We start from the raw sequence: 23977 nt of genomic DNA on the forward strand, positions 1-23977 counted from the left end.
AAAAAATTAGATGTAGAGTTTAAAATGCCTCGCATCATTCGAAAGCAGGTCTATCGAAATAATACTCATTGTGATTCTGTGTTTAATTATTACAAAATTATTTTAGAAATTTCTTTACTTGACCGTCTCATTTTCCATTTAAAATTTCAATTTTCAAATTTAGAAAATATTGCATCATCCCTGTTTTGCGTACTACCATCAGTTTGCTCTGATCGTGTGAATGAAATTGCTGTAAATGAATTGAAGGGTGCATATAAAAGAGGATTTACCCTCTCTGGAACTTCTAAACAAAGAGATGAAACATTGGCGACGGCATTTTATGTCTATTCCTAAAGCAAACCTCACAGACACACGAGTTTTGGCTTTAAAAGATTCGAATAAAAACTTTTTCCCAAATATTGATGTGCTATTGCACATAACTGCTACACTGCCAATAACTCTTGCGAATGAGAACGTTCCGCAAGTGCTTTGAAAAGGTTAGAAAATTATAATAGAGCTACTATGATGGAACAGCGCAGAAATTCTTTGGCATTAAAGTACATTCATTATACCAAAGAAATATCAATTGACAAAGTTATTGATATATTTGCCAGTTTACAGCCACGGAAAATAGAATTCAGGAATATTTTAATTGCCGAACCAAAATGTAAGGCCAGAAAAATATTTGCCTGTTATAAAAAATTTTTATTTGCAATTTAATTTCATGTTCGAAATAAATGATGTATTTACAACTTTTATGTATTTAATTCAATATCTTTATTATTATCTAATTATATACAACACGACGCATGCACGTAAGACCTTTACGGCTGCGAATATGCGTGTGCGCATGCGAAATACGTTTATGCATGCGCGTTTAATGTATAATGGACGGTATAAGCTAAGATAAAATTATCTAATTCAGTTAATGTTGCAGACTGCGTTGTTGCTTAATCTTCGAATTGAATCCGGCGTATTATTTTTTGCAGGCTGTTAGAGCAATTTTATAAAAGTAAGCTTGAACTTTCGATTATGTGAAATAGAATTTCCGATATATATTTACTAATATGTAAAGGATCTACAAAGCGAAAGTATGTTTCAAAGTCTATTAAACAAAAATGGAATTGCTGCAAAAAATTACCTAACCATTCCGAAATCTGTTTATCAATTTCACGCTGCTCTGCGGCGGGGAGGGTGGGGGAACGCCGCAGCGTGCAATGAATTGGAAGTTGATCTGTCAGCACTATCCTTATCTTCAGGGCAGATGTTTTTATTTTATTTGGATTATAATTCCTTACTAAATGTAGTATTTCATCTCGATGTACTCCGTCTTTGATATGATTTAAATCAAGTTCCTCGTCATTATAATTCGCTTCCAATAGTCAAGAAAGTGACTTGGAGGTTACTGAAAACGAAAAAATTTCGATTGACAAATTAGTCTGTATTCTCGACATAGCAATTATAAGACTTTAACAGTGGAACTTTGTAACTGAAGAAGAAATTATGTCTGTTTATAGAATTAAAGAGAAAGTATTATCACATAAAACGAAACAACTTATATTGAAAGAAATGTTTAATAAAGTAAACACATAAATATTAATTTTTTTTTTTTTTTTGTAAATTTTGATACCCTTTAGATATTAATTGTTCTTCATTTCATAAATTACAGTTTCATATTTTTTATTTTATAATTTCTGCATGCCATCTTACCAGATTTAAACTGATCTATAATCCGGAATCGCCGAAGTCCCGACGAGTCCGGATTAACGACTTTTGACTGTATAGGTTTTATATCAGGGTTCGTACCGTCCTTAAGAGTCCTTATATTTTTTGGAATTGATTTTTGGTCTTTAAAAGTCCTTAATTTTCGCCAAACTCAGCAGAAGGTCCTTAATTTTAATCATCTGAAATTTCTGTCTGTTTTTACGACTGCTATTTTGAGTGTGAATTAGCGTTTTGGAGGAATATTTTTGGCAATTCACTGACATACATGATTATCTTTTGAATGGGTTCATGGGTTATAATTTGTTTCTATTTCTAATATAAATGATGTTTCTAAGCAAGAAGTGAAACATAAGCATTTCGAAATTCGTTTTTCCAATAAAGAGCTTTTAAATAAATTTTTGCTTTTGGGAATGTGAATTCTTTTATTAAACAGTTCTAAATTTGGCGACTTATCAACATTTTGGCAATTTTGAGATCAGTTTCTATAGAACATTTTTAATTCCGAGATCTGAGAATTTTTCGATAATTTTTCTTTAGAACTTTATAACATTGATAAATATCATTAAAATAATGGCAATGTATTGTAGTTATTTTTAAGAAATAACATTAAAGTAAAGCATTTTTATTTTTTGCTGCCATATTATAAATTCCATTTTGGCCACTTGTACAATATCTTGAATCTGAAAAAATAAACGAGGTATAATGTTATAAAGCACAATTTACAAAACATTTCTTAGCAAAAGCAAAATAGCTATGTAATTAATTAAAAATATTTTCTTTTTAATTTTTTTATAGTAAGAGTTTTCCCATGTTATTGTCTCAGAATATGCATCAGTTTTCTCTCTGAAATTAATTTTACATTTTTCCCCTCTGATTTTTTTTCTCAAAATATTTCTGTCTTTTTGCTGTTATAGAACTCGTAGGAGTAATTTTTCTTTAGGATTTTAGACATTGCAGCTTGGAAGGTTTAGAAGAAGGCAAGATTTATAGACCCACGATTCTAGAAGATTCGAGAAATATGTGACAAAATTTGAAATATCTCCATGCTATCAACACGTAATGGATGTATTTTACAGAAAGTTTGCAATGTATTTCTTACTTTTTGGAGAGCGTCTGGAAGAACAATGAAAACATAATATTTGAATGTTTTACTTCTGATACTAGAATCTTTTAACATGTTTATCTTCCCTTTATTTTCTCTACTTTTCACTAGACTCAAGCATGGAAAATATCAAAAATGCTTCTAATCGTATCACATGGGCAGGCATTATAAAAAGGGATTTTTTTAATTAATAAAGAAATTGAAAACTTACAATTTAAAAGATTCATCTAATATGTCTTAATGCTTCATACATATAGCTGGCACTAGGCATTTTCCCACCTGATGCAATCTCTGTGGATCCTAAATTCTGCTGCCTAGTGCTTTTCTAAATTTTGCTTCCAAAGCATCCTCTAAAAAGTTCTGCCTTTTCTAGATTTTGTTGTTTGGTGTGTCACTAAATTCTAAAAATTCTGCCACATCAGCTCTGTAATCGGCCTTTACCATATATATTTCATATTTCTTCTAAATGTTAATATTACTAAAATAAAATTAGCTGCTTTTTCTATACATTCTAAATGCATTTAGTGTTTTTTAGAATAACAGAAACCTTTAATTAAATTCTTAATTAAACGTGTTGAAGAAAGAAACGGTATATATAAAATTATTCTTCAAAGATATGTGCAGTTATTATTATTATGTAAATTACCCAATTGTTTATGATCTCAGCCTTTACTATAATTTCCCGTTTCTACTTCCTTATATGATAGAGTTAGTGAGCCAGATTAAATTAAATTGTATTGTCTTTGACCACTACTCCACATTTTTAGTTTGAATTTGACTGTTCTTGTTTAAATACGTCACTGTGAGCTGTACTTGATTTTGTTAGCATCAGAACATGCCTTTATGTTCTAAGTTCTTTTTAAATAAGCCTCTAATTTAAACCTTTGTCTGATATTGTAGTTACTTTCAGACATAGCGATAATATGCTTCACGTCTGTTGGGGGTTTTCGACTATTTAACATTTAGCAGATAAAGTAAACCCTCATAGGTACATTATGGAGAGGTTGACAAGTTAGGACATAAAGCATGCAGAAACTAGCGAGGGCATTGGTTTGCATATTAAGACAAATTTCTACTTGTTAGAAAAGATGCTTAAAGAGAAGGAAATCGATATAAACTAGCCAAAATGTTTGGAAAGGCTTTAAAATAAAATGACGGATAAATAATTTGTTGAGTGTTTTTGTTACAAAACATAAATGTTGTGTAGCTTTCAACGTGTAATAATCCTAATATCGTTTAAGAATCAATGTCATAACTTACATGTATTTTAAACTATGAAATTTTATTAAATTTTGATTTTAATAGGGCCTTTTTAACAAATTTTGTTAAAAAATAAAATTTAATAGTGGTCATGTAAATCCATAATGACTAAGGATATCAAACTACCTAATTTAATTATTTATAACTAACTGCTTACCCTTAAAAATTATCTCTACATATTAAAGTGAGTTATTGCCTTTCATTAATACCCACTGTGGTCACAAGATAAAATAATTTTCGAGTAATAAATTTCGAGTAAAACTTATTCTTTGCATCTAGTGAGACTTAAAGTAATAAAAAATAACTTATCACCTCTGGTGCTTTAATGGCTTATTGGAACCTTAAAGTATATTAACTGGGTTATAATCCCTGGAACTCTACACGAACCTATGACACTAACTGCATCAAACGGAGCCCGACTAACTTTCAACACTTGCCAACTGTGCCTACCTCAGGCCTTTCAGATTTGTTCTAATGAGCAGGTCTGTCTAGACAAGCAGCAGCAGTAACAACATTTCTGAATCATGCTGATTATGATCTTACTTCTAATTTTAACCTTTGCCGTTTGGCATAAAATCTACCTGCTATTTACTTAACCTCTAGACTGACCAAGTACGTGACAAAATGAGACATTAAAAAAAATCAACACAATGCTGTGAGTAAAACGTAAATGTCACTTATCTTCTTTCAAATATGTCCATCTGTTGTAAGTGTAACATATTTAATGCTACTTGATAAATTGCATAAAGTTTATTTTATTCTCAAACTTATTAATAATTATGTTAATTAATTCATGTTTAGTAATAACGGATGCTACTTAGAGATCTATTTTATTTTTAGGATGGTATTACAAGGCATAGATAATATTTTTAATCGAATTTATTCACTTCCCATTTGCTCATAGGTCCTTAATTTTTTTCATCAACGGTCCTTAAAAGCCCTTAAAAATACTTAATTTCCGTGTGCAGAAATGTGTACGAACCCTGTATATATTTGTTTATCTTTAGAGTTGTGTTATGAAACCAAAGTAAGATGAATTTCAAAATTCTTTTAATATTTCTTTTATGTATGAAAGTGTGTACATCAGAAATGAAAGTAAAATAATAGAAGTACTTTTATTAGGGAACTACTCTGATATGCACCCTCAAGTCGCCAAATTTCGCGCCAAATATTTTTGGCGAGAAACTTCACGCTGCCATATTACTATCTAAATTTTTTGTCTACATTTCGAACTTTTAGCCTAAAATGTCTCCAAAAACGCGGTTTTCGCAAGTGCAAAAACTACGTTTTCAACATACAATTTAGCTAAAAATCCGAAACAAAAACAAAAAATTTAGATAGCAAAAACGTAAAGTTTGTAACCAAAAATATTTGACGAGAATCCATGTACACAGCGACATGTTTTAACTTAAAAAAACATCTACGAATGGCACAATCTAGGCAACGAACGAATCTACAAACTACGCACACCTCGCTTTAATAAATTAACATAACAACAATAAATTTCAAAGAATACCATGTACACAGCATCCTGTTTAAATTTAAAAAAAAAATTCTACGAATTGCACAATTTAAGCAAGGAAGGAATCTACGATCTATGAACTCCTCGCTTTAATAAAATAACATAACAACGATAAATTTCAAATAATACCATGTACACAGCGTTCTGTTTCAACTTAAAAAAACATCTTTGAATTGCACGGTCTAGACACTAAACAACAAAATAAACTAAAATAAATTTCAAACAATTTAAAAAAACAACAATAATGACAGAAATTCATACTAAAGAACCAATGAACATAACATTCTACAAAATAAGAACAAGGATAAAATAAAATGCACTTACCATGAATTAATGCGTTTTCGAATAGCAGAAATATAAATTTCATACCGCCTTTAACATGCCGCCACGTAATCACTATCGTATTTACATTACAGCCAGACACACTATCCAGAAAATTTATACTATGGTTCACAAATAAATAAAATCACAAATCCCTACTTCTATCATGCACTGCCATAAAAAATAATCTCCCGGACCCTCTTTCCACACTTCCAAATGCCCACTACCTCTCAACAGGATAGCCACAATGATATTTCCTTTTGCCGAACTTCAATTCAACAACTACCATTTTATCTTTCCCTCCCATCTGCTCAGACACAGAGGCGAATCAACGAGCTCCAGCGAAAGATTTTTCAACATCAACAGGGTTGCCATAGAACACGCAATCGTGCCAAAAACCAGCGCAGAACACATATCGCCACATTTGGTGAAATTAGGGCGTATATTAGAGTTGTACCTTTACTAGCATTATTCTATTTTTGTTAGTTATTATTTCCTTTATTAGGCTTTTTAAAATTGCTTTAATAAAGGTTAAAGTGCTTAAAGTGAAAACAAAAACAGTGTTTCGCATTTAATATGTTTGTAAGGTAATAATTATAAATACTATAATTAAATGCAATATATCCATAATTATGTTACATAATTCTATTATTAATTAAACTTATAATATAATTATTATTTATGTTACGATAACTTCAATTAACATGATATATTCATCACGTAATAATTATGTATATATTTGAAGATGCTATAATAGTTAGAACAGTATAGCCATAGGAGTCGTAACGGGCACCCTCCCGTAATTTGAGCTGGCTACGCCCATGTAATCTAATATTAAACTAAATAGAAGTAGCTGAAACTAGACTCAGATACCTAATGTAGTTTTAAAGAAAAGGAAATCCTCGTGCACCACAAAGTATCACACAAGACTTACCTAATGTAGTTGGCCCTTAAATTAACCTAGCTCAGGTACATACAATATGGCCAAACATAGTAGATTCAAGAATGAAGTAGCCCCTATGTGCCCTTAAGGACTGCTAAGCACACTCTGCCAAAGTAAGTTCAACTTTCTTTAAATAATCATTTGAATAAAACACAATACTAAAAACTCATTCTGTTAGGGAATATTAGATGAGAAATAAGAATAGATGGTAAAACATGTTTAAACTTAACTATTGTGAAATGTTTTCATCTGGAAAACTGGAAATAATTTTTAACTTACTGAGAGAATATTTGTAATAAAATAATTCAGATATGCTGAGGCTATTTAAGAAATATTATTTACAAAACTCAACTTGTAAATACCTATCATCACAAACAACTCGGTTAATCTAGAGAAAAATATGTTGAGTGATGAACGTCGTCTCAGGTTACAAACACTCAAGTTAGCAACAAATGATTTTTAGATGTCTTCATTGACACCAATTTAAAATTCAGGATTTTTTAGGAACTTCATTTTTAATATCTTCCATTGTTTAATTCTTGTTAAAAAGCCAAATAACAAGTGACATACAGAACTATGAATTTGACCTGGAATAAATTATATCCAAATTGTGTTTCAGGCTGCCGAGAATTTGAGGGCTTAGGATTTTTTGGGGGAACTATGATATTGTATCTCTGAGCAAAAATATGGACATGAAAATTAAAAAATGAAGATTTAAAAGACTTAATTGGGTACCATGAGTTCAGTAAGTAAGAACTTTAACAGCTAGAAAAAATGAATGTATAAAAAATGTCTTTTAAGGAAGGAAGAGGGAGGAAGGAAAGATGTTGTTTGATCCTTAGTTCTTTGAACTTTAATATACAAAATTTGTGCAAAATGAGGCAAGTTTTCATATGTAACAGTATCACACAGTTCTTTTGTACACAAGTGTAATAATATTAAAGGTACTTTCTAATTATATGCATCTCCACTGAAAGGTAATGAACTCATTAATGCTCTTGAAACATCTATTAGGGTACCCTTATGTCTATTTCAAAGATGCATCCTGTGCCACTTAATTTTACTTCCTTGTATGAAGTAAGGGAAGTATTATAATCATGAAAAATTCTGGATATGATATTTAAATTAAAATATCCATTTTGACCGCTATGAAATGCAATCTAACAATGTTTTTGCACGACATCTGTGCGGACAGAATAAAGGACTCTTTTTTTTTTTTTTTCCCAGATGGAAGTATAAGACTGATTTTCAATAGATACGGAAGAGATTTTTTCGTGGTGTTTGTTCGTACGTATGAATCTCGCATAACTCGAAAATGAATAGCCTCAGAACATTGAAGTTTTGTATATAGGACTGCTATACACTGAAGTCACAAAAGTCATGGGATACCTCCTAATATTTTGTCGGTTCTCCTTTTGCCTGGCGAAGTGCAGCAACTTGACGTGGCATGGACTCAACAAGTCATTGGAAGTCCCCTGCAGGAATATTGAGCCATGCTGCCTCTGTAGACGTCCATAATTGTGAAAGTGTTGACGGTGCAGGGTTTTGGGCACGAACTGACCTCTCGATGATGTCCCATAAATGTTCGATGGGATTCACGTCGGGCCATCTAGGTGGCCAGATCATTCGCTGGAATTGTCCAGAATGTTGTTCTAACCAATTGGAACAATTGTGGCCCGGTGACATGGCGCATTGTCATCCATAGAAATCCCATCGTTGTTTGAGTACGTGAAGTCCATGAATGGCTGTAAGTGATCTCCAAGTAGCTGAAGGTATCCATTTCCAGTCAATGATCGGTTTAGTTGCACCAGAGCACCGAGTCCATGCCATGTAAAAACAGCCCAGACCATTATGGAACCACCACCAGCTTTAAAAGTGCCTTGTTGACAACTTGGGTCCATGGCTTCGAGGGGTCTGCGCCACACTCGAACCCTACCATCAGCACTTACCAACTGAAATCGTGACTCATCTGACCAAGCCACGGTTTTCCATTTGTTTAGGGACCAACCGATATGCTCACGAGCCCACGAGAGTCACTGCAGGCAATGTCGTGCTGTCAGTAAAGGCACTCGAGTCAGTCTTCTGCTGGCATAGCCCAAAAAAGACAAATTTCGTCGCACTGTCCTATCAGACACATCCCTCGTATGTCCCTTATTGATTTCTGCGGTTATTTGACGCAGTGTTGCTTGTCTGTGAACATTGACAACTCTACGCAGATGTCGCTGGTCTCGGTCGTTAAGTGCAGGTGGTCGGCTACTGCGCTGTCCATGGTGGGATGTTATGCCTGAAATTAGATACTCTCGGCACACACTTGACACTGTGGATCTTGGAATGTTGAATTCCCTAACAATATCCGTAATGGAATGACCGTCTAGCTCCAACTACCATTCCGCATTCAAAGTCTGTTAATTCTCGTCGTGTGGCCATAATCACGTCAAAGCCTCTTCACATGAATAACTTGAACACAAATGAAAGCCCTGCCAAAGCACTTCGCATTTATACATTTTCTATCGATACTACTGCCATCTGTATATTTGCATATTGCTATCCCATGACTTTACAATTCCATGTTACTCAGTGTAAAGTGAAATTGTGCGCCTCCCTTTTTGGTTGCAATCAAACACACCAAAAATGTATGAATATATACAGTGGTGTCCAAAATTGTGGACACTTTTGGAAATTTTTATGTTTTTGAACTTTGTATGCTTATAGAAAACGTTACGTTTCACAAAATGTAAACTTGTATATATCATTTTAAAGAGAATTTATTACTGAATTCAATACAAAACACAAAATTCAATTATTTGCAATACAAAAAAAAAGTTAAACTATAATAGTTATCAATATGCATTAGATAGTGATGATTGCAGTGAGTTATCAGTACTTAGTAGGGTACCTTTTATTTTTGATTGCAGCTTCACATCGACGTTTTATTGAGCTGACAAGAGTTTTAAGCTCTTCTTTCATTATTACATGATGCCAGGAAACAATTATAACCTCAATTAGTTCCTTTTTATTTGATGGGTGCCTCATTCGGACAAGAGTTTTCAAACGGTGCCACAAATTTTCAATAGGATTGAGGTCAGGACTGTTTCCTGACCATGACTACAATTTAATGCTCTTTGTATGAAACCACTCTTTCGATATTTTGGCCGTGTGGCAAGGAGCAGAATCCTGCTGAAAAATAAATGAAGCATTTTTGGGAAAGAGATCTCTGATGGAAGTTAATATAATAAGTTTTGCTTCTAGAATAGTGTCAGTGTATTTTCTGGCATTCAGTGTCCCATCGATGACATGAAGGCGACCAATACCATCTGCTGACATGCATGACCAAATCATAACACTAACTGTGTTCTTCACAGTTGCTTGAATGCAGTCAGGATGTAGCTCTTCTATTCTATGTCTTACATATTTTCGCCCATCACTACTGAATAACGATATCTTAGTTTCATCACTTCATATAACTTGTGACCACTGATCATCTGTCCAATTAATGTGTTCCTTTGCCCACTGTAGTAAGATTAAGATAAGGTTTTTTTCGTGGAATTCTACCTCTTAGTCCAACATCTGTTAATCTTCTTCTGATTGTTCTTGAACTGACAGAAACACCAGCATCATTCAGATCACTTCTGATGGCCGCTGATGACATTTTTCTATCTTGGAGACATAGTCTTTTTATTCTTCTGCCATCAATAGATGTGGTGCACCTTTTTCGGCCTTTTCCTTCTTTGTTTTTTATTGAATTTGTCTCCTGATATCGTAAACAAAACTTTCGGACTCCAGATGTAGTCACTGAACCACCCCACCTGTCTTGCAATTTCAGCATAGGAAAGACCACTTTCTCGTAACACAATAATATTACCTCTCTTTGTCCAATCTACTCTTTTATTTGATGTCATTGCTTCTTGACTAAATATTAAAAATTTTTACAAAAATTCCTACTTGTAATTACAGTGCATAAGAAACAGATCCTCCTTTTACAGAACAAAGCAAAATAATGAATTGTTTCAAGTGTAAACATGAGGTCAGCTTCTACTGGCAGTTACTAACATTTGATTGGTTCTCAGAACAAGAACAGTGATTGGCTAAGAAAACTAGACATTACAAACCACTTCATAACTGTGGGTTTTATTTATATTAAAGTACATATAACTTTTTTTGTATTGCAAATAATTGAATTTTGTATTGAATTCAGTAATAAATTCTCTTTAAAATGATATATACAAGTTTGCATTTTGCGAAACGTAACATTTTCTATAAGCATACAAAGTTCAAAAACATAAAAATTTCCAAAAGTGTCCACAATTTTGGCCACCACTGTATATATATATATAAACCCACTCTGTTACTCGGCTCAATGAGCTCAATTTTTTTTATTCTTATATCTTGATGTATTGTGCATTTGGGCTTTAAAAATGATTTGAATTATGGTGTTCTTATCTTCTGGTTAAGGTCCTTATGCCTTTAGTTAATATGCATGCAATAGTTGTAGAATTAGGAACAATTTAAAAGTTGTTTAAGTGTCACTAAGCCTAATTTTTCTTTTACTATATCAGCCATATTTGTTTACATTTGAAACTTAGCAGAATAGTGAACCGAGTCTGCACTTTCAATGTCTTTTTGCAATTAGGACCAAAAGGAAACTTTAAGTTTTGTCTACTGAAAAATCTGCCTTTTTCCCTGCTGGACAAATTGTTTGTTTTTGTGTAGAAACTCTAATTTTAATTGTAAAAATAATTTTTCTGTATTCAGTGTTTTTCTATGCCTTTCAACTTTTAACGAAGATATTTTGAGATTTTATGTATTTTTGCCTTGCCACGAAGTGAGAACTCAATTAATTGAATGAGAAATCTATAATGAAATTCAAGGAAATAAGTTTAAATGAAATGCAACAAAAAATGCGTATAATTGTATATTTTGTACAAGGAAGTCGTGGTGTCCGCATCAGATATTTTTGCATTATTTTTTCACAGAAATCATGCGCACTTCTCAGAGGTAATTACACTAGCTGATAATTATGTTTGGGAACAACTGCATTTTTTTCACAGAATTTCACTGGCATGTATTCCTTTGCCTGACAATAAATTAGACAAATAGATCTATAAATGGAAACAAAAGATGGCTGTCTTCAAACTAGTTGTTGACCTGAATTCTAATGCTTTGTTTGCAATTTTTCATATTACATTTTTATGAAATTCAATCCTTTAATGCAGCTTCATTTAATTCATAGTTTTGTTTCCCTATTTTAAATCAAAATGCGATATTTCTGAAGAAATGCAATGCTTTTTTATCACTAGAACCACAGTTCTGTTATGAGTCCCTACAAAAATAACAAATATTTCCTTTGCTAATCAGCTAAACAACTGTTGATTTTCAAAAGTGCAAAAATGGGTTGGCTAGCGCTTACCTGAGTTATCGCATAAATACTTTTTGGTAATATGGCGAATAGTATGAAATTATTTTTTGGTGACATGTCTCATCAATACTTTTTTCCTAACATTCTAATGGAGATGGGGGTGATCAGAAAATAACAAATTATTTTTTTGTTTATTTTGTTTGCTTAGTGTTGAGTTTATATTTTTAGTCCTGGATTTAATGACTTCAGTTCCCCCCTTAAGTATTTATGTAATATCCTGTTGCCAGAAATCCAGCCAAAATTGCTGAAATTTTCCACCTGAATTCTGAAGAAACTAATGCTTTTTTTATTTAATGAACAATGAGTATTCCATCTGCTTCACTTTTGTGCTTTGTAAAAAAGCTTTCTTTCATTTCTAATATGTTGTAATTCCTTCTGATTTTATCAAAAGCTTTGTTTAGAATGCTCCAAGTACAATGCTTCAAGTACAATGCTCCAAGTTTTAATTGACTTCTTGCAGGAGACTCTTCTAACCCATTACTGATTTGTTGGCCTTGTTTTCCATATTGAACAGATGTTAATTCTCTGGACCAGCTGTAAATGAGTTGTAGAGTAGCCACAAATGTGATTCTGCAATTCTTGAACTATGTCCTTTTGTAAGCACAATAGATTTCTAATATTTAGTCATGTAAAATTAGGAAAAGTAACAACCTTATGTTTGACGTAGATTTTATTAAAAACTAGTAAGATTCGTATTCCTTGACAAATCTTATTTTCGAAAAGGCAGAATTCATAAATCTTCAATGGCTAATCATAGTGAAAATTTAATCACATTTTGACTTTTTAAGTCCACAAAAGTTATCCAAAAACTTCTTCCATTAGTGAATTAAATTTTCTTGAAGCTTTTCACATTCACAAGGATTTATATTGTTTAGTTAATGTAATTCTAATCCAGTCCTACCTAACACTTTTGAAATTCTATTAACTTAATTTTTCAATTTTCATTATTATTTTTGCTGACTGGTGACACTATCTTCTCATTCACTTAAGAGGTTATCACATCTAGCGGCGGTCCCTGTTAGATGGGACTTTTCTGAGAAACGAGATTCTGGTAGCACTGGTTTAAACAGGAGGATTCCTAGAAAAAAAAGCCCCACTGGAAGCAAAGTCATGCCTAGCTACAGAAATGATGTACTGGCTACTTGGGATTTTCAAATCTCGCCGAAAATATTTTGCCTGCATCTCTGTGCCACGTAGAGATCAATCAATCAGACGAAAGTTCTGCTTCTGAAGGATCACACGATCCCAATCTCAGTGATAAACGATTACTGTTTGGCGTTCAAGTCTTTGTAGTAAGTGAAAATGGTAACCTAGCTATGTAACCTAGCTGAGAATTGCCCCTTTTGACTTCATAATCAAACATAATGTAATTGAGAATTTACAGCCATGGCTTTCCCTTCGTTGCAGATTTTTTTGCTCCTGATGAAGATGGACCTACACTTGTTTTGCTCTTGAAATCATAACATCTTTACTAAAATCTATGCCAAGCACAACGTTGTCATTTTGTCTGATTTTGTGTTTTATTTTGGCATGTTTCTTTTCTGTCTTGATTTGGTTGTGTAGTTGAAATTTTTCATGTACGAGTCCATTTCTTAATTAAGACAAATATGAGTGTATAATGTATAGTCAAACCTTCTTGCCTAGATTTGTTCTCATTTTATCAGTATTCTGTAAGAGCTATTTACATATTCTCTGGAATTAACTTTTGTACCTTTTGTAGTTTGAGAAACTATTAAGCAAAGTTTGAGACCTCTGTGGATATTATATTTGAATATTTTGTATTTATTGGTTTAAATGTAAGGTTGCCTAAGGTAAGATGACCTTGCAATTTTTAAAGTATTTTTTTATGAAGGATTTTGAACTTGCATATGAACTTATGAGCAATGTTATTTTTATTTGAGGTATTTTAAGTGGAATAAAATAGTTGCAGGTATTTTTTTAAGCATATGTACTGTTGATTTTTATATGTTAACTGCTTATTGTCAGTACTAATTAAGATGATTTCCAGAGTGCAAAAGGCTTGAGTTGACTTTTATTGATTAATTTTAAGTCTTTAAATTTCAGGATCCCAGTGTTAAAAATTTGACTGAACAGTCAGCTGTTAATCAAGATTCTGTAGAAACTTATAACCCATTTGATCAGAGTAGAACAAGAAAGCAGGTATTATATTTTGTATGCATATTTATGCCTAACTTTATAAGTGTATTTATATTTTTTTGTCTATTTGTATCATATTTTTTGCCTATCTAATCTTTTTGGTGTATTTTTATTAAGTTGTACATGTCGTCAAAAATGTTCTTTATTAAAATCCATGTAAAAGATTAAATTCTAAGGGATTTTGTATCTGTTTTCTTTTTAAAGTGTTGTTATACTCCAACTAATGCTATTTAACTCCGATGAAAGTTATGCAATTCCTCCTAATTTTTTTGTCCATTTGTTTTCAAAAGGGGTATTAAAATAACTCTCAAATCTAAATAAGTCACTTATATAATAGATGAAGTTATAAAATCACAGTTTAATTGAAGTTATAAAATAACATATGAATTGCAAGTTTGATAGAAGTTTTCGACTCAACACAGAAAGGGTTATAAATTTGAGAGTAAATAGACTATTGGGGAATGCATTCTAGTTCCAAAGTAAGGATTAAAAAAAATATTACCTTGCAATGAAGAAATTTTGTGCAGTAAAAAAGTCATTGGGTCATCAGACATGTTTATTAAATTTTATGAATTATTTTATTTATGGAAATAATTGTTTTTAGCAGCACATTTATTCTAATATTAATTTGTGTTGATACATTATTTATTACATGCTTTTTTTGTAAACGTCATATATCTCAAGTGTTTTTCAGCTCTTCATCCTATTTAACTGAAATTCATATGTTTTTATATGCAAAGTAAGGTCTTGACATGTGCAAATCTGACTTGATGTGTTTTTCATCAGTACCATCTATCACATAAGTTTTAAGAGTTACTAATTTGCTGTTGTGAAGGATTTTGTTGTATGAAAAGGTTAGCTCCCCCAGCTTAATGTTTAATGCAGTGAATACAAATTACACAATTTTATACTTTTAATTACCGTATTTGACGGCATATAAGACGCACCCTTATTTAGAAGGCCACACACATGTAGATGTAGAAAAAGTTATGTGTGTCTAGACCTTTATCCGGGCTAAAAATAGCATTCAGTATTGAAAGTTAACCTGTGTCCTTCATGTATAAGACTCGGGTAACTTTTTTGAGACCAAATTTAGGGAAAAAAGTGAGTCTTATATGCCTTCAAATTTGGTAAATTTATGTGCCCATTGTTGCGTAGACTTTTAAGAAGATGACCTTTAGATAAAGAAGGGCTGGTTATTATTAAACTCGCAACGACAAGGATGAATAGCAGCTGTTTTAATTGACTGATAAAGTGAAATTTAGCATGAGTACTATTCAAATAACAAAGAGAAATGAGGAAATAGTGAAGGGACAAATTTGTGAAGTCAGAAACATATATGCTGCTATGGGGAGAGATGACTGCAGAATGTACGCAAAATTGTCTTGTAAAAATAAGATTACAAAATTGTGTGCTTAATGTAAGATCCTTGAATCAAGTCTTCATTATCACCTACAATTTATAGCACTTTTGGAAGAATCTGAGAGAGACATTGTACTATGCTGATCTTCAGCTCTAATGTGAAACATTTCTGATAAACACTTTTTAAGAAACGGAAGTTTCCCACATTTGGAGGAGTTGAGATTTTGTATTTGGAATAAGAGAATATGAGAAGCTCCATGTGTAACATGTTTGTGAACTCAATAAGAATAACCCTGTAGGAAAGAGTTCTGTCTTGTATTAGGATGGTAGTATGTAAATATGCACATTTTTTCAATATTATCACAAATGCTATTCTAGGAGTAGTCCAGGGATGGGCAGACTTTTTTGGTCATGGGCTAAAAATCGAAAAAATAAAAGTTTGGCAGGCCAAGATAAATTTTTCTAAACTTTTTAAAACAATGTACAAGTATTACAAGTTAAATATGATAATGAGATGAATGAAATTGCAATTTCATTTTTAAAAGTTCCTTATATTGAGGTTTATATTGAGGTTCAAAGTGAGATGTACTGATTCTAAGGAACGAGGCTAAATGGTTATCTGTCTTCTTCCAAAATAAAGGTTCATAGTTGGAAACACTTGTTCACATATATAAGATGAAGCAAACATAGCACTAATTTTCTGCGCGTCATATATTAAATTTGGGAAACTTACTTTCGATAATAATCTGTAAAAACTCTAAATTTGGCATATTTAGAAACAACTGCTTGAGATGATTGTTAGATTGCAACTTAATTAATTCACGCTGAAAATCTGATCTCACTGCTTCACAATTTATGTTGAAAGACATAGTAAAAATATCCAATTCTGTTTGGATCCAAAGTCTTGAAATCTGCGTTTGAACTCAAAATGCTGTTTTTTCAAGCCATCTTCATAATTAAGCTTCTCTTCATTTACTGAGGGTATTGAATTTAACCTTGGGAAGTGAGACAAGTTGTTCTTAGCTAACTGCCCAGCAAACAGATTAAGTTTTAGTTTAAAAGCTTTAAGACGGGCCCAGATATCGTCGATAAATTGATTTTTTTTCCTTTGCATCTTGACATTCAAGTTGCTGCTATGACAAAAATGATCTGTGAAAAATGCAAAGTCTGAAAACCATTCTCTCTTCTAACATTTTGCACTCCGCAGAACACTGTTTCTCATGGAAGAACGACACAGTATCGTCTTTCAGCTGCCGAACTTGCTCGAAAATGCATTCTGCACTAAGTCACTGTACTTTCATGTAATACAGTACCTCAAACTATTCAGATTGCATGGACTGAAGAAAATCTCGAAACTGCTTGTGGATAGGTCCACCAATCAAATAGTATTTATAAGCTTCATGACTGCATCAAACACAGGTTTTGTATTCAATGCAGATTTACACAGATCATCTTTATGTTTAACACATTTTAGAAAAACAACATTTTTCCGAGGATAGTTTTGGTTGAAGAGTTCAAGAAATCCAGATTTTTTTCCTATTTGTAGCTCCATCTGCCATAATATTACATATATTTGTTATAGGCACTTTCAAAGTTAAAAGCCTTCCCTGAAATTCACGAAAAATATCACATCACGCTGTAATTCCCTTTAAAGAACGCATGCAAGCCAGTTCCTTGGTAAATTCAAAGTTCTTATCAACATCTCTTAAAAATAATACTACTTCTTGAGTAGTATCATTTATATTAGTGATTTCAACCATAGATAGCTAAGGAGCAAAATTTAAACTGGCCAATTTTGACTCTAATTGTGATGTCAAATTTTTATCGATGTCTTTACCGATTTTTAACACATTACCGATTCTAGAAGTCACTGTTTTTCGAGATAACCTTATAGTCCCATAAAACTTCACAAACTTGGAGCATGCATTGTTTAATGAACTTCCCATCACCGAAAGCTTTATTATGTTTAGCAATATTGTATGCTGTAATGTAACTTGCATGTGTAGCAACCAATAATCTGCAGCTATATCTAGCAAAGAACTTCCGCTTTTAACACTTTACCGATTGAAAGCCGTCTGTGCTTGCTATTTCTGTCAATTTATGTTTTGTAGAACAAAAATAGAGAAAGTAAAAAGATCATCAAACCTTTGAAGAAAGGAAGAAAAAAGTTTTCTTTTTTTTAAACAAAGTAGAAAAGGAGATGAATGTATAATATATATTTCTTTTAATTTGCCTTGGACCAGCAAATTAAAATTATATCTGCGGGCCAGATAGAATTTTCCGGCAGGCCAGAGTTGGCACGCGGGCTGTAGTTTGCTCATCCTTGGAGTAGTCTAACATTCTGCTGTAAACATGTTTTTTTTATTTGCCTAAGTTTTTAACTTAAAAATACCATCTGGTGGCAAAAGTTTGCACCATTATCTTTTACTTAGTGATTCTTTGTAAATTTCCTCTAAATAATTTGCGTATAATTAATTGACCAGAATAGTCTCTAGATATACTTGATATGAAATTTTAAAGTTAAACAACTTCAGTGGCATCTTTCCAAAATTTTTGGACTGATACGTTACTGTATGCTTTAGTGCATTTATTATCTATATGTTATCTGAGGAACTTGTCAGATGTTGCTGTTGAATGAAATGTGTGGTGTTTACCTTCCTCATGACCTAATAATAGCTAGTTATGAAAAGTAGTATCATTTTACTAGGTGCAAGGTCTTAAATTTTTGTCTGAAGTTTAGTTAGTCTGTAATTTCTTGTCAATGGGAGCAACTGAAATGTTACAGATGCACTTCTTAATATTTTAATACTGTATCTAATTGATATAAATTTAATTTGCAATATGAGAAAAAAATTATTATGAACCTATACAGCATTATTATATAATAAAATGATGTTCTAATGCTGTATGTTGCGTAGCTTAGAAATTTTTTCATAAGTATATGAACGTTAGAAGAAGAAGAAATTAAGCCTACTTTTTTGCAAAGTATGGTATTAGTAATATTAATATTTCTATTAAAGAAGATATTATCTAATAAAATATTTAAAGATTATTTATTAAAGTGAACCAATATAAGATTAGTATATTAATATGAAATTTAAAAAATGAGGTTTTGTAGAAATCTTCCTTCAAGGGGATTACCATTTGGTTTCTGTGTTATGTATTACACATTTAATACTGTATTTCAAATTACAGTTTATAAGGTGTTTCTCCCACTTCCCTAGCGTGCCTTCGTGGTGTAACGGTAGCATGCTGGGCCGGTATTCCAGAGGTCCGTGGCTCGATTCCCGGCGAAGGCAGTTGTTAATTTTTCATCTCTCTGGCTTCCAAAAAATCCTAATGTCTCTACAAGTTTTTAAAGGTTTTTAATTACTGTTTTAAAAGTTATCATAAATTTTTGTTTTCTGCCATAAGTTTTCTTGTTTTTTAGATTGTTGCTTCAGAAAGGGATTCTTCAGTGAATAATCCTTCATCAAATTCTGCAGTTCATTCACCTGAAATGCAACAACCTTCCCAAAATCCGCCACCTTATACACAGGCTGCAGGTGAATCTGCAATGACTAGTGATTTGCAGCGGAGACAAGAGGTATGAAGCATTTTTCAAGTTCATGGTGAAAGTAAAGATTAGATTGAATTTAAATTTCAAGTTGACACTTTCCACTTTTAGTTATTGAGATTATTGAATGGTAAAGGAAAATTAGTTGCATTTTAGAGAACTATTGGTGTTTTGAAATAAAAACAGTACATTTTGATTATCCACACTCTATCCCCAAAATTCTGCAATTGTTGGTGACTAATTTTTCACCAGAGATAACATCCATTTAAAAAATGGTGCCATACTAAGAATTACATAAAATAGCAACCAATTAACAAAATTAAAAATGCTAGAAAAATGTCTAATAAAATGCTTATCTTTTTTCGCTGTCTTTGCATGTGCACAGGATCTGTTTTAGCTTTAAAAATACCAGGATTATTAAGAATTACAGAAACTCAGCGTCACGAACAACTTGTCACCGTGTTCGGTTCGATCGTTTACAAAGCACAACTTCATGGAAAGTGAATTTTATATTCTTTATTTTTAGGCAAAAAGTTATATTTCTGAAGAAATGCAATGCATTTTTTTTTTCCATTAGCCAGAAAATTCCACATTCCTAAGTGATACCTTGTAAGGCCAAAAAATCCACTCTATTCAACAAAAACAAACACAAATGACAGTTGAATTTGATGGTAGAAATTGGTACTCATCTGCTATGCATGCATGCATGCATATCTGGGTTGTTACATAAATAGATTTTGGCAACATCAATGGTTATCTATTTTGGTGATGTACTTAATTGTCTTGTGAATACTTTTCAGGTATGTGTAGATAATCACAAAAACTCTTCTAGAGTTTTCTCACTAGATACTAAATAAATGTTTTAACTGTGTAAATTTGGGTCAAAAAAAAAATTTTCACTTTGCTGTTATGTCACTTTACCGAGTACTATAGTTTGAATCACATCAAGATTTCTATGTTATTCTTTTTTTTTTTGGGGGGGGCACCTTATTTCGGTTGAATAGAAAGTAATTTTTTGTTAGTCTCTCTGACTTATTTTCTATAGAAATTAAATCTCTGATTAGTGTTCTAAAGCATCTAGAAAATATTTTTTGGATGAATTGTATACATCTGTTTTTATATTGTGGGATGTACTTTTCCTGTAAATTAAATTTCTTTTTAACCTTTTCAATTACAGAAAAAAAACCAGAAACCTTATCAATTACAAATTCTGCTGTGAATTTTTTTTTTTAATGAAAAGGGTTAGTAGAAAAGAATAAAAGATTGTCATATTCACATCTTATGAAACCATTAGTGCTTCTATGTTATAGCAGCCTTGATGAAAAACAGGAATAAGCACATTTTAGCCTTAGCAAGAAGCAGAGTGTTACCATTCGGTACAGGCTCATCATTCAGTGTGTATGATCATTGATCTGCACAGTTTGTTTCTTCAGCTACGGAAAATTTTCTTATTTTTCTAATGTTAAATATTTACTATGCTTAAGATACAATAACACATTCAACAAATATTAATTTAGAAGTCAAACAACAAAAATCAGCGTTATATTTTTAAATTTTCACAGGACTAGTTTCGATGGTTTTACTGAACCATCATCCGCAGCTGAGGATGATGATTATTGTTTTAATCCATTCACAGGCAAAGCTGATTAATTATATCTATTTACACTCAGACACTGAGATTCTATCTTCATTTTTATGCTTTTAAATTATTTTCTTTTATTATTTAAATGGAAATATAACAAATTACTTTAGTAGTGACTCAATTCACACGAGTATACTCTTACTTGGCACATGAAATTTTTTGTCTTGCTGTGGCAACTATGAGGTAAGTTGGAATTTTAAAAATACTCGCCTTTTTATGTGAATTTATGCAAACTCATCATGTGTGATATATTATTTTCCATTAATCCTGCACTAATGACTGAACAAAAATTGGAGCTGCCTGTTAATAACATTTCTCAAGTGACCCCATAAAAAATGGTTTTACATTGTAAATATTTAACTCATTGAGTTTTGAGAAATAAATGATTTGATAACTATATTTTGAGGAATAAATGATCCATTTCAATATGTCAAATGTATTATTAAATTCCTTCCTACAAGCCAAACACCTAAACATTCCATGTATTTACTACGTCATTAACCGTACTTGGTCATTTGGGTAAGGCAATCCATAACAAGTTATTTCATAGCTGGCAAACAAATCCAGTTTGCCAACTACAAGTATTCTCATACATGGTAGCTAATATGTTAAATCTTCTATCTTATGGGGCTAGCAAAATGGCAGCACAGAAAGCACAGGAGTAGCCACTTGTAATCGCGATAACATGTTTGAACATGAAAATGTGCTTGACATATTAGCATCAGTTAATGAACTGTGGTCATCTGAAAGTGTCTGTTTAAGATAAATTTTAAGTATATGTTTATTTAGATTAATTGCTTGTAGAATTGTATAACATGATATTATAAATATAAAAATATATTAAATTGCTTCTGCCTGTGTATATTGTAGGCACTGACTTAATTGCTTATGTGTATTAGTAATTGTTTGTTTCTGCCATAAGATAGAAGTAATAAATCATTTTACTTTTTTGCATATTTCAATTTTAAAAGCAGCTCAGGTAACTCAATAGAAAGTAGTTGTATTCTTTATAAATTTCCTTAATAGTACTTGTTGCTATGCTGGTAATCTTGCATTCATTTTCTGTTCATTAACTTCATTGTCTATGTGATAAAAAGTATTTACGTAGTTTAGTCTTTACTGAGTATGCTGTAATAATTCATGCAATTATCCAGAATATTTGCATTATATAATTCTGCAACGGGTACAAACAGAGTAAACAGCAAATGTTTTTTAAGATCGAAAAACCATTTTTATACTCTAAACAAATTTCTGGCAAATTGTCCTATATAAATCATATAATATTACAAAACCATACTCAAGGTGTTATCTGTTCTAGTAAGGTATAAAATGTTGAGCCTTTTCTCTAGATTTCCTAAATAATTGAGTATTTAGTGTATAACGTTTTCAGTGCTTTTGTAGAACAATATCGTGGATACAAGGAAAGAGATGAGCATCTCAGCCCATCGTAGTGATAAATGGGAAATGATCAGACTTAGTATTATACTGGGATCACTTTAACTGTGATGTTACTGTGATCACAGTAACATGATAGTAAGAATGATTAGTAAGAGGTTAAAAATTTTAGGTTTATATTTTGTAATGGTATTGAAAAGTGTTAGATTGCTCGTATGTAAGCATGAAATAATTTCCAAAAATTTAATTTTGAGTATGTTATAAGTTTAGTGTATGTTAATGAAAAAATTGCATTCTAAATAATGTAATTTAGTGCTCATTGTTTGTTACAAGACTGAATTTTGTTTCATTAGGAACTTGAAAGGAAAGCAAATGAGCTGCAGGCTAGAGAAGCTCGACTTGCCAGTTCTCCTGCTGCAGGTAATACATTCAGTTATAGTTTAAATTTGACTTAAATTAACACATTATGAGCGGGAGCAGGTATTTGTACTTGTTTCGCAGATTGCCACTGGGACTTCGTGGATTGCCGTTTAAAAGCGGGGCAGGTATTAGTACCCGATTAAAATCACCACTTTTAAGTGACACAAGGGAAAAAATAATGTTTCATATAATATATGGATTAATATTTTTATTAGAACAGATTTTTAACTTAGTCAGCGTATTTGTAATCAACTTGTATAACTATCTCTTATGTGCTGAGACATTTACATATCCCTCAACACATTAGTTGATAACACTGCATTTATGAAGTTTTCATATTACATCGTATATTACTATTATTCATATTACCGCTAGGCAACGTAGTTGCGTACATTTGATAGACTGCACAAAATGTGTTAATTAAAAATCAATAAAAAGCAGTTAAATAATTGTTTATTGTAATTCAACTGTATGTGTTTGTAGAGTGTGTTTACTTTTTTTAGAATGATTTCGATAAAGAATTAAAAAAAAAGCAGATATTTTTGAACAAAAATTTTTGACAACAGCTTATTATTTGAAATGAGAAATAATGTCTGCTACTTTTTATTCTTCTTTCAAAATGTCACTTATAAACAAGCAGGGGATATATTTTTGTGATCAAAGAGAAATATTCCTGCTCTAGATTTGCCCACTCTTCCGCTCACAAAGCAAAATCAAAGTTATTTCATTTATCTTGCCTCTGAATGCTGCTAGTGTCACGTGCTATCGAGAAATAGTTTAAGAAATTATAATCTTTGGGAAAAATATATTTCAGAGTCCCTCTTGGCAAAAATTGTTGATTTTTTGTGGCACCATTCCTGTTTATGTGCAACCCGCTCCAAAGTAAAATGGCGTTCAAAACATAATCAACACATAAAAAAATTATAATCCCAATAAACTGCATTTTAAATCAAAATAAAAGTAGAAAATAATATAAAAATGGAAATCCATGTTATCTAATCTCGGCAGTACAAAAGGAACTTAGTACTTACCTTATTTAGAAATTTCTGTGTCCTTGGTGTGTGGCACATGGAATTCCTTAACAATGTTCAAAAACTGTTTAAATTATCTGAACTAGAATCTGTATACTGCTGTCACCACATAAATTCACAAAAGTGAGACTCAAAAATATCCTCTG

The 23977-nt window shown here is 31.9% G+C and overlaps 1 protein-coding gene across 4 annotated transcripts in view; it reads left to right on the top strand.

The window, feature by feature from the left end:
- LOC118189135 (secretory carrier-associated membrane protein 1-like) overlaps positions 1 to 23977 on the top strand; it is a 58698-nt gene that overhangs the window by 5312 nt on the left and 29409 nt on the right. For all 4 annotated transcript variants that reach the window (XM_035359679.2, XM_035359678.2, XM_035359680.2 and 1 more), the window contains exons 2-4: positions 14333 to 14428; positions 19218 to 19373; positions 22734 to 22800. In XM_035359679.2, the coding sequence (XP_035215570.1) occupies positions 14333 to 14428; positions 19218 to 19373; positions 22734 to 22800 (319 nt within the window). The remainder of the gene's footprint in view (positions 1 to 14332; positions 14429 to 19217; positions 19374 to 22733; positions 22801 to 23977) is intronic.

This window comes from Stegodyphus dumicola, chromosome 10 (genome assembly GCF_044657685.1).
Source record: "Stegodyphus dumicola isolate Sdum_Otavi_A_Nest chromosome 10, ASM4465768v1".
NCBI classification, from domain to species: Eukaryota; Metazoa; Arthropoda; class Arachnida; order Araneae; family Eresidae; genus Stegodyphus; species Stegodyphus dumicola.